The sequence below is a fragment of the Belonocnema kinseyi genome, chromosome 1 (genome assembly GCF_010883055.1).
Source record: "Belonocnema kinseyi isolate 2016_QV_RU_SX_M_011 chromosome 1, B_treatae_v1, whole genome shotgun sequence".
Taxonomy (NCBI): Eukaryota; Metazoa; Arthropoda; class Insecta; order Hymenoptera; family Cynipidae; genus Belonocnema; species Belonocnema kinseyi.
The window spans coordinates 173,652,953-173,663,005 of NC_046657.1; the positions used below are offsets into that span (position 1 = coordinate 173,652,953).

At 36.1% G+C, this 10,053-nt stretch overlaps 2 protein-coding genes across 2 annotated transcripts; both read right to left on the minus strand.

Moving 5' to 3' along the window:
* Window positions 1-3,995: 3,995 nt before the first annotated feature.
* LOC117181355 lies at window positions 3,996-4,388 on the minus strand. The gene has a single exon (XM_033373949.1). The coding sequence runs from the start codon at window positions 4,386-4,388 to the stop codon at window positions 3,996-3,998; it is 393 nt and encodes a 130-aa protein (XP_033229840.1).
* Window positions 4,389-5,861: 1,473 nt separating this feature from the next.
* On the minus strand, window positions 5,862-6,383 carry LOC117181365. Its single transcript, XM_033373960.1, has one exon. The coding sequence runs from the start codon at window positions 6,381-6,383 to the stop codon at window positions 5,862-5,864; it is 522 nt and encodes a 173-aa protein (XP_033229851.1).
* Between the last annotated feature and the right edge of the window lie 3,670 nt (window positions 6,384-10,053).

Sequence of the window (10,053 nt, forward strand, 5' to 3'; positions counted from 1 at the left end):
TCGCTTGGTCTCTAGAATTTTTCTATAATGTCAGAATTGTGAGTAAAAACGCAAATTAGCAAACGATTCTAACAGTTCAAATGCTGTCGCCTGCTACCCACTGATTTCTATCATTCGCAAAATTCATATTTATCATGAAAATAATGATTTCCTCAGCAAAAGGTTCGATTTTTCAATATTTTCTTGATCCGATGATCTCGCAAAACCCCGGATATTCGACAAGTTTTCTTTCTTGCGTTCGCAAATCCTTTGGAAAAAATATATATGGAATCAGAGCCGTACCTACAAAAAAATTCAAAGTCGGATTGAACCAACACCCTTAAGAGAAGATAAAAACCAAATGTTGTTCACTGAAATTTGGAAGACGTCCAACATCAAATTTATTATTTTTATAGCATTAAAGTATTTTAAAACATTATATAATTAAATAATTTTGATATATTTCTTCTAATTTTTAACATATGTCTCTTTCTGTAAACAATTTTTATTTGTTTTAGCAGTTTTTTTTCAAAAACTTAAAGAATAAGGAAATAAAATAGAACACATCCAATTATTTTTCTGACGGTTCAGTATATAGAAAAATGTATTAACAATTTTTTCATTGCTTAATTGTATTCGTAACTTTCAATTTTTTCGTCAATTTCACAATTGGTTTGTCTTATGCGTTTTATTATTCAAATCATTTTAGATAAATTGTACTAACTGTGTAAAGTTAACTAAAGTAATGTGTTTATCATATTAATTATTATAAATGACCTAAAATATTGCACTTCGTCCTCATAAATCTTGTTCAGGAAAAATGTTGAAACTTGAATCATCTCTCTAAATATGAATCAACGATAAGCATACCGCCAATTCAAATCATCGTACATACGCTGCTAAAACAGCGAAATTTAGCTGCTGATCAATGAAGTTTCATTGATGAACAGCTAAATTTCACTGATTTGCCAGCGTATATACGCTGATTTAAATTAGCGGTATACTTATCGCTGATTCAGATTGAGAGAGATAATTTGCATTCTTGAATGTACATTTTTATATTATAATCATATTCAAGATTGTAAGACTATAAAGAATGCAATAATAAATGCACTTTTATCATTTGAATTTTATTATGACCTTTATGATTTATTTAATAATGGGAAGAATAATTGGATGTGTTCTGTTTTATTTTATTTTCTTTAAGTTATAAAAAAAATGCTAGAGCAAATAAATAGACAATAATTAATTGATTAAATAATTATATATTTTTTAAAACAAAATGTAATACTTAAAGCAATTGCCAACTATTACTATTCAATAAGAAAACAGATTATTTTTACATTTTTTGGGGAAAAATTATTGTTCAATTAATTTACATTTGTTTGAACAATTAAACATTGTTTAAAAAGTAGTGTGAAATATCTAAATTGTCCAGTGGTAATTATTTGTATGGAAACGACGACAGAATTTGCTAACAATTAACAGTTATACGTAAAAATGCTTATTTTATATTTTTGGGTCATGTTTGGGGTGATTCAGGGTGGATGGTGGGTAGGGGGGGGAGGGGTGAAAATAAAATGTATCATTATTGTCTTATTTCGTAGACACTCCTCTTTAATCCCTAACACACACACACACACACACACACACACACACACACACACACACACACACACACACACACACATGTTTAATATACTTGACTGCTATAAAAAAATAATAAAATTGATGTTGAACATCTTCCAATTTTTAGGGAACAATATTTGGTTTTTATATTATCCTAAATATATTAGTTCAGTTTATTTAAATGTGGCACATAAAGCAGATCTAAATTTTGTTCGCTAATTTATGAATGACAATTTTTTTGTTATTTATTGCATTAATGAATTTTTTGCCTTGACGCGGAACATTTGTACAACTTTAAACTATAATAATTAAAATTCAATGTCTTCAAATTTTTAAAATATTAAATTACAAATTTTGTTTCCTTTAAGTTTCACAGTTGAAAACTTTTTTGTTGCCTGGTGAGTAACTTGGGAAGACAGTCGAGTCCCCCGCTTTTCGCTCTTGTACCCAGCCAAGGACATAGGAATAAGAGGGGACTAGGCATCTCATTGCGGGGCTGATTCGCAGGGAGGAAGACCGCCATATTTGATTGTAAAAATTGTATATATAGGTATACATATATTGTGTACAGCTGCGATCATTTTTTTGGTACAAGTTTGCATTTATTTTTTCGAATTTCGCAATGTAACCATTTTTAAATTGTGATAAATCATTATTAGAAAAAATGATGAATTGTATAGTTCCCATTTGTAAAAATGGCACTGTAAAGAAGAATTAGAAGAAAAGTGTGACGGATATGTTTCACAAGTGAGTAAAAGAAACATTTTTATTTTTAATAAATAAACCTAAATCTATGTTAAATATAAAATATACTGGTAACAGCAATTCATAAAAATGGAACTGCACTTAACAAAACCTTGTGTCCACGAATGTTTAAGCAATGTAAAAAACCTGCAGAAATGTGATGCAGAATTAGGCACTTGGTCTCAATAATTATCTTTAATGGTATGAAAAAATAGGTACGACAAATAAATTGATACATAAATTAAATTCAACTAATAATGCTCAACTCAGAGCCGTCTTTATTTAAAAGGTAATTAATAACTATTTAGCCCGTCTTGATTCACGAAAAGAAAAATCAAGATCTTCCGTGTTCGCTTGTGTTACGATGACTGATGAGTTCAAAGACTCACTCACAAACGCGGTCAGTAAGTTTATTTGCTGAAAAACAATACACTGCGAATAGAAAGATTTATATGGAAGAGAAAGTAATTAGATAAAAATTGAATAACAGACAATTAAATAAATATGTGATAGATAAAACATAATGTGGAATAAAAAAACATTAAAAATAGACAAATCAGTCATTCCAAACATTCCGCCAACATCATTTGAACGAAATGATAAAGAAAAATAATCTTATACATGCATTCATAACATAACAATAACACAAAAAACTGAAACATGGTGAAAAAATTAGAAAATCGACTTGTAAAAGTTACACCACTTCCTTCAATGCCTTTGGCAGGAGACACAACTTCACTGTAGGCCTTTCTAAAACACCACCCTTCGTGCGAAGAGTCACTACACGCACAAGACCATCAGATCCTGGATGTAAATCGATGATACGACCTAAGGCCCATCTGGTAGGTGGAAGGTTCTCATCTCGAATGAGAGCTAGGTCACAAATTTCCATCGATGGACAGGTTGATTTCCATTTGGATCGGGGTTGCAGTTCCTTCAGGTAATCAGAAGACCACCGGTGCCAAAAAGGCTGCTGCATTTGCTGAACAAGTTGCCAACGAGTTAAGCGAGTAACAGGCATCTCAAGCAAATTCGGTTCCGGTATGTTATTGAGACGCTCTCCGATAAAAAGTGTCCTGGAGTAAGTGCGCTGAGGTCTTCAGGGTCATCAGGCATAGCTTGCAGAGGACGAGAATTTAAACAAGCCTCCGCTTAGGAAAGAAAGGTGCTCATTTTCTTGAATCTCAACGTTCTATCTCCGAGAACTCGGCGAATGTTGTGTTTAGAAGACTTCACAGCTGCCTCCTAAAGTCCGCCAAAATGAGGTGTACCTGGTGGATTGAACCTCCACTCAGTGCCATCAGCAGCAAGCACTGAAGCAACGAATTTTGATTGTTTTAAGGCTGAAGAAAACATGGCTCGAAGGTTGGCGTCAGCACCAATGAAGTTGGTTCCCTGGTCACTGGATAATGTTTCGCTTATTCCACGAGAAGAAACAAATCTAGTGTAGACCGCTAGAAAGCCATTTGCCGTATAGTCGGATACTACTCCCAAGTGCACAGCACAGGTGGAATGAATGTTTTGACGACAGACCTTCCTTTCAGAATCCAGTACTGCTGCCTCAAGGTTCCGAAGGTGAGCTGAACACCACCATGAAGACAACTTCGATGATGATACTCGACAAGTAGAGTCGATAACGTAGATTATGAAGCAAGAAAGAGAGGGTGTTTCTCGTCTGGATTCGGAATAGAGTTTTTTAAACGACCTCCTACTCGTAGAAGGTATTTAGCATCAATATAAGGTGTTAATCGAGCCAATTTTTTCTTCGGAGAGATCTTCCCTGATATCAAGATGTTAATAACAGCACCGAAATAATGATGTTGTTCATGACGAATCAAGGCCAGGTTTGCATAATGAAGTTCTAAGGGTGTCACCACTGTTTTCATCGGGTCTGATAGATAAAAACGGTATAGCAGGAATTTCATTAGCCAAGCTGTAGTTCGTAAAAGTTTCTGCAATGTAGAAAATTGATGAAGAAACTCCCACAACAATGGAATGATGGTGGCTGTGTTGACTTGTACCTCTCGTTCTTCCATGTTCACATTATTCTTCTTCTTCTTTGACAGATGTTGGACTGCCCAGGTAGATGATGACGTTAACCAATCCGATCCTTTCCACCAAAGTAAAAAGCGATCCAATTTATTGGCAATAATGCCTCGCGATGCACAATCAGCTGGATTACTCGCTGATTATACATAATGCCAGAGTGCTGAAGGAAGCGTAGTTTGAATTTCAGACACCCGATTTGCTATGAAAGTCGTCCATCTCGTAGGATGTCCTTAAATCCAGTCAAGAGTATCAGTTGAATCGCTCCATAAATGTACAGGGACATCCAACTTGAATGTATGTTGCACATACTGCATTAGGTGAACCAATAGAACTGCTCCACATAGTTCAAGTCGCGGCAAGCTCAACTGCTTCACGGGAGATACCTTAAATTTGGAAGCCATAAGTGACACATCAGATTCTCCAGAAGCTGACATGGAAAGAAGGTAAACAACAGCGGTGTAAGGTCTTTCCGAGGCATCGCAAAATCCGTGTAGTTTGTGAGAACCAGAAGACGAACGAAATCCGATCCAACGATGTATCTCAATCCCTGAAAAATAACGAAGATTGTCTCGATATTCAAGCCATCGATTATGACCTTTTATCGGAAGAGGATCATCCCAAGAATTCTTTGAGAGCCACAGCAATTGGATGAAGATCTTGGCTATAATAATCACTCGGCTCAACCAACCCAGGGGATCGAAAAGTTGAGCTATCTGGCTGAGAACTGATCGTTTTGTTACGACAGGGACACGAGCTGGTAGATCAACATCAAATGCGAAGACATCTTTCTCTGGATTCCAAATGAGACCTAGCATTTGAACAGCTTATAGAGTTGGAAGATACTTGGTTTGCGATGATTTCTGATGTTTTTCAGGTATCTTCTTTAATAGTTTAGGATCATTCGACATCCACTTTCGAAGGGGAAATCTGCCCAATTTGACTAGATGATGTAACTGATTCTGAAGAAGCATAGCTTCTTCCAAGGTATCCGCACCTGTGATTATATCATCCACGTAGGTCTCCCTTCGAATTGCTTTGGCGGCAAGAGGATAGTATTGTCCCTCATCAATTGCGAGTTGTTGTAGACATCGAAGAGCGCGACAAGGTGCACACGACAATCCATATGTGACCGTTGCTAGACGAAAAGTTTGAACTGGGTCCTCGGGTGATTTTCTCCAAAGGATGAGTTGAAGATCTTGGTCATCTCGATTCACCTGAATCTGTCTATACATCTTCCCGACATCAGCACACACAACGATGACATGGAGTCTCCAATGCAGTACAGTATCCATTAAGTTGGTTAGAATAGTAGGTCCAACGTGGAAGCATTCGTTAAGCGAAATTCCAACTTCTGTTCGCTGAGAACTATTGAAGGCCACTCAAAGCTGAGTAGTTGTACTTGAAGTCTTCCAAACTCCATGATGTGGTAAGTAAAACGATCGAGAACTATCTCGACGAACTCAAGTCTCGTTATCGGGAACCATGTGACCAAGTTTGAGATACTCCGCGAGGAACTCATCATAAGCCTCAAAAATAGGTAAGTCACGTGCGAGGCGACGTTCTTTGCGATGCTGAACCACATTCCTTCCCTCCTCAGGTGTGCGAGAATGAGTAGAAACGAAGAAATCCTGACACTCCTGATCATCAGCTGCCAACACGATTTTAGGGGAAATCTCTTGTTTCTTCCAAAATTTTTGAAGATCAAAAGTCACGTCTCCCTGTAAAGAAATATGCATTCCAACGGCTGTGTTAGATTCATAGCTAAAATCTGTTGATGAACTGCTAATAGTTTTTCCCGATAAGATCCAACCAAAATAGGTCTCCAGTGCAACAGGAGCGGTAAGAGTTAATTTACGAATATTAGGGAGGAGTAAATATAAATAGGCATCTGCTCCTATGATCACCACGATTATCCTATATCTACCGAAGTCTGGATCCGCCAAACGCAATCCAGATATGCGAGGCCATTCTCCAGTATCCATTTGAAAATGTGGGAGATACGGAGTTAAACGCGGAAGCACAAGCGCTTCTAAATGATATTTAAAATGAGATTTAAAGTATGGGGATAAAATCCATGAAACATCACCATTTGTCATGGATGCACGTTTTTTACCTACAGTTAAAAGGCCCAAGTCACAACTCGAGCGAAGTAGCCTGATACGTTGTGCGAGAGATTCTGAAACAACTGAAACTTCTGAGCCGATATCAAGGAGAGTGTGCACTAACTCTGAGGTACCATTACTTGAAGTGACTCGTATAATAGCTGTAGGAACAGCCCCTTAGGCATGGTGTGATGTTTCTTGTCACATATACGACACTTTCTCGATAACGAACACTCGTTTCCTAGACGCTGACGTAGACGATTGTAACATAGTTTTTTCTTTGAAGCCAGCTCCTATCGTTGCAGTGCATTCAATGCTCGGAATTGTGGGCAGTACATTAAGAAATGCTGCTGTCCAGAGTGGTAGCACTTTCGATCTTGATCATCGATCTGGTCAGTAGTGACATGAGATGTAGCTTCTACGCCCTTTGTTGAACCACGATAACCCTTGTTCCGTTTCGATGCCTGAGAGTTTGAGAAAGACCTTGAAATTGAGGAATCCTTGGATGATGAAGATGAAGCACCAGTTTCTGTTCAATTTCCTTCAAGCACTTCCAAAGTACGCACTCTGTTGCTGAGGAATTTACGCGAGGATTGGTAAGAAGGAGATTCGGTTGAGTCACCAAGTGACGTTTCCTATTCACGTCGAGTCTGATGATCCAAGCAATTGCTCAAAAAGAAAACCAGAAAGGGAGACCAACTGTCAATCAAACAATCCAGTGCTTTAAGAGTTTCTAAATTTTCTATTGCGGTATTGACCAGTTGTTTAAGACCGAAAGCTGATTCTACTGACAGAGGTCACAAGGCAAAAATAGCCGATAAGTGACAATTAATTAGAATTCGCTTATTCTCATATCGATCAACCAACAACTTCCACGCGCGCTTGTAATTGTCATTCGTGACAGGAACGTCTTTTAATAACTGAGCTGGCTCACCAGATATGTTAGTTTATAAGTGATGCAATTTGACGACATCCGCGATTTCCGGATTTTTGTCGATTAATGATTTGAACAAATCTGAGAAATTCGACCACTTAGTGTAATCACCTGAAAATATCGACAAAGTTATTTTCGGAAACGATTTAGTGGAATTAGAAGAAATACGAGGGGTGACATTCATTGATGATTCATTTGCATCAGGAGATGGACGTGCAATGAATGCATCGAGGTACAATCCCTTTAAAGTTTGATACCACTCCTCAACTTGTGATGACAAGTCATCCTTGAAGTTTTCCGTGTCCTTAGTAAGTGGGGATTTTAATAATTCCAAATGCTGCGACTGAAATTTCACGAAATTCGCTTCCAATGTTTATAACCGAGCTGTCAACAAACCACGCGTATGAGGAATTCGAACTCCTTGAAACGAGTCCTTAATACGATAAGCAAGTTTCGGTTGTTCGAGAAGGAATATTTCCGCCTGTTGTATTGACATTTTGACGTCAATGCAGAACACAACAGAAAAACTGCAAAACACAACAGAAAAACTGCAAAACACGAACGAAATGATTCAAGCATTAAGTCGACGTCTCAAAGGTTGACTTATATTAAGGTTCGCGATGTACTAATGATACGAAAGCACTGTCGCGATTTATTTACATGAATGATAAATTACACGAGAGTCATGAATTGTAATTTCAAGCTCTTTAAAAGTCTTGTGAAACGATTCGAAATTCACAAGACAATTTTCGAACAAACACGTGGGCAATTAATAATAGTCAATAAATGAGCTATGATAATTTTTCAATTAGCACTGGTTTCATTGATACCATTTAGAAACTCATTTGCGAAATAATATTTCAAAATTAGAATCAGAATATTTTAAATTATTTATTATTTCTCCTTGAAGTTGACATTCCCCCGGAATAGTAAACAAGCCTCGTTACCAAGGACAATGACGCGTTGAGATACTAAGCATATCGTCATACACGAATAAGCAACTTACGAACCTGGATCCATCCTTTGAAAGTCGAAGGTTCTCTCGATTTTCTTTATATTATGCAGTTATCAGTTTTCAATGCACTCAACTTTAACACTGCAATCCTCAACGTTCACAAGTTACTCCGAATAGTACTGGGAAGAACACTATCACTAAATACTGTTTAATTGTTACAACTGCACTCACAAAGCCTTGTAGTAAAATGCACCAAAAAGTCAAACATTCGTGAACTCGCCAAACTGCGCTAATAAGGATCCGGCTCGATGGACCAAAAATTTCCTCGAATGTTTAAAGAATATAAAAACCCAGCAGAACTATGATGTAGAATTAGGCACTTTGTCTCAATAATTTTATCTTTAATGGTATGAAAAAACAGGTACGACAAATAAATTGATACATAAATTAAATTCAAATAATAATGCTCAACTCAGATTTTTTGATTTAAAATACTGCAGTTTCTAAACGGATTTAGATATTATATTTTTTTCAATCTAGTACTTCTCATAATTCTATTTGGAATTTTACAACAAAATGTAGAAATTTCTTGAAACTGACAAAAAAGCGGTGATTTTTCTGAAAATTTTGGAACTCAATTTTTTTAAAAAGGCCGGCGTTTATTTGTTTCTTGATTTTCTTTTACGTTGGTACTATTGTCATTATCTGACTACCTATTCCTGGAAAATAATAATTTAAATTTTGCCCAGAAACAAGATGAGATACGAGAAAAGACAAATAAGCTCAATTATTCCTTTTAAAACGCTCTAAAGAAAAGACTCTTGGCACTTTACTCTATCTTCCGTTTCTTTCAAAATTTCCGGTAATTTTTTTTTTCGTATCCCATCTTGTTTTCGCACAATATGGGCATAATAATTTTTGAGTAACAAAAAATTCTTTCTTCCCTGCAGACAATTTCCTTATTTAATGCGTTACGACTTTTAAAAGTTCGGATACTCGTAACTCTAAAAAAAATTGCATCAAATCGTGTTCAGCCTGCATGATTTGAAATCAATTCAGGCAAATTACACAAAATATGTGTAAATAATGTATATATTTTACATAATTTTTGCAACTGTATGTATTTATCGCAATACTTCGTTATTAAAATAATTATATTCCGGCAAGAAAAAAGGTGTTTTTTCTTATCATTATACAGTTCGATATTATGTATTACATACTTATTTTTTCAATTTATTTTTTATTTTTATTTAGTTTATATATTATTCTTTCATATTGAATATTCAATTTTATCATTTATAAACTTATTTTTATATTTATTCATTATTATCTAATTTTTCATCTGCTACTTCATCTATATCATCCATAATTAAGATTGTTTTTATCGCTTATAAACATTTCTGTGTTTCTTGTTCAAATTTCCTGCGCAGAATTTACAATTCAAGTCGGCTGACCCCCGCGCCATAGTTAGGGAGCCTGTGGCTAGTCCCCTCTTATTCCTATGTCCATGCACCAAGCCTATGGCATACCCTCGTGTACTGTACACGACGCGCCAGTTTCAGGAGAGAAAAAATAATCTCCACTTCCAATTACAAAGAACAACAAGAACATTTTAGGGAAAAAGCGAGTTGAAAGGTTCGGTATAATTGTCTTTAGATTGT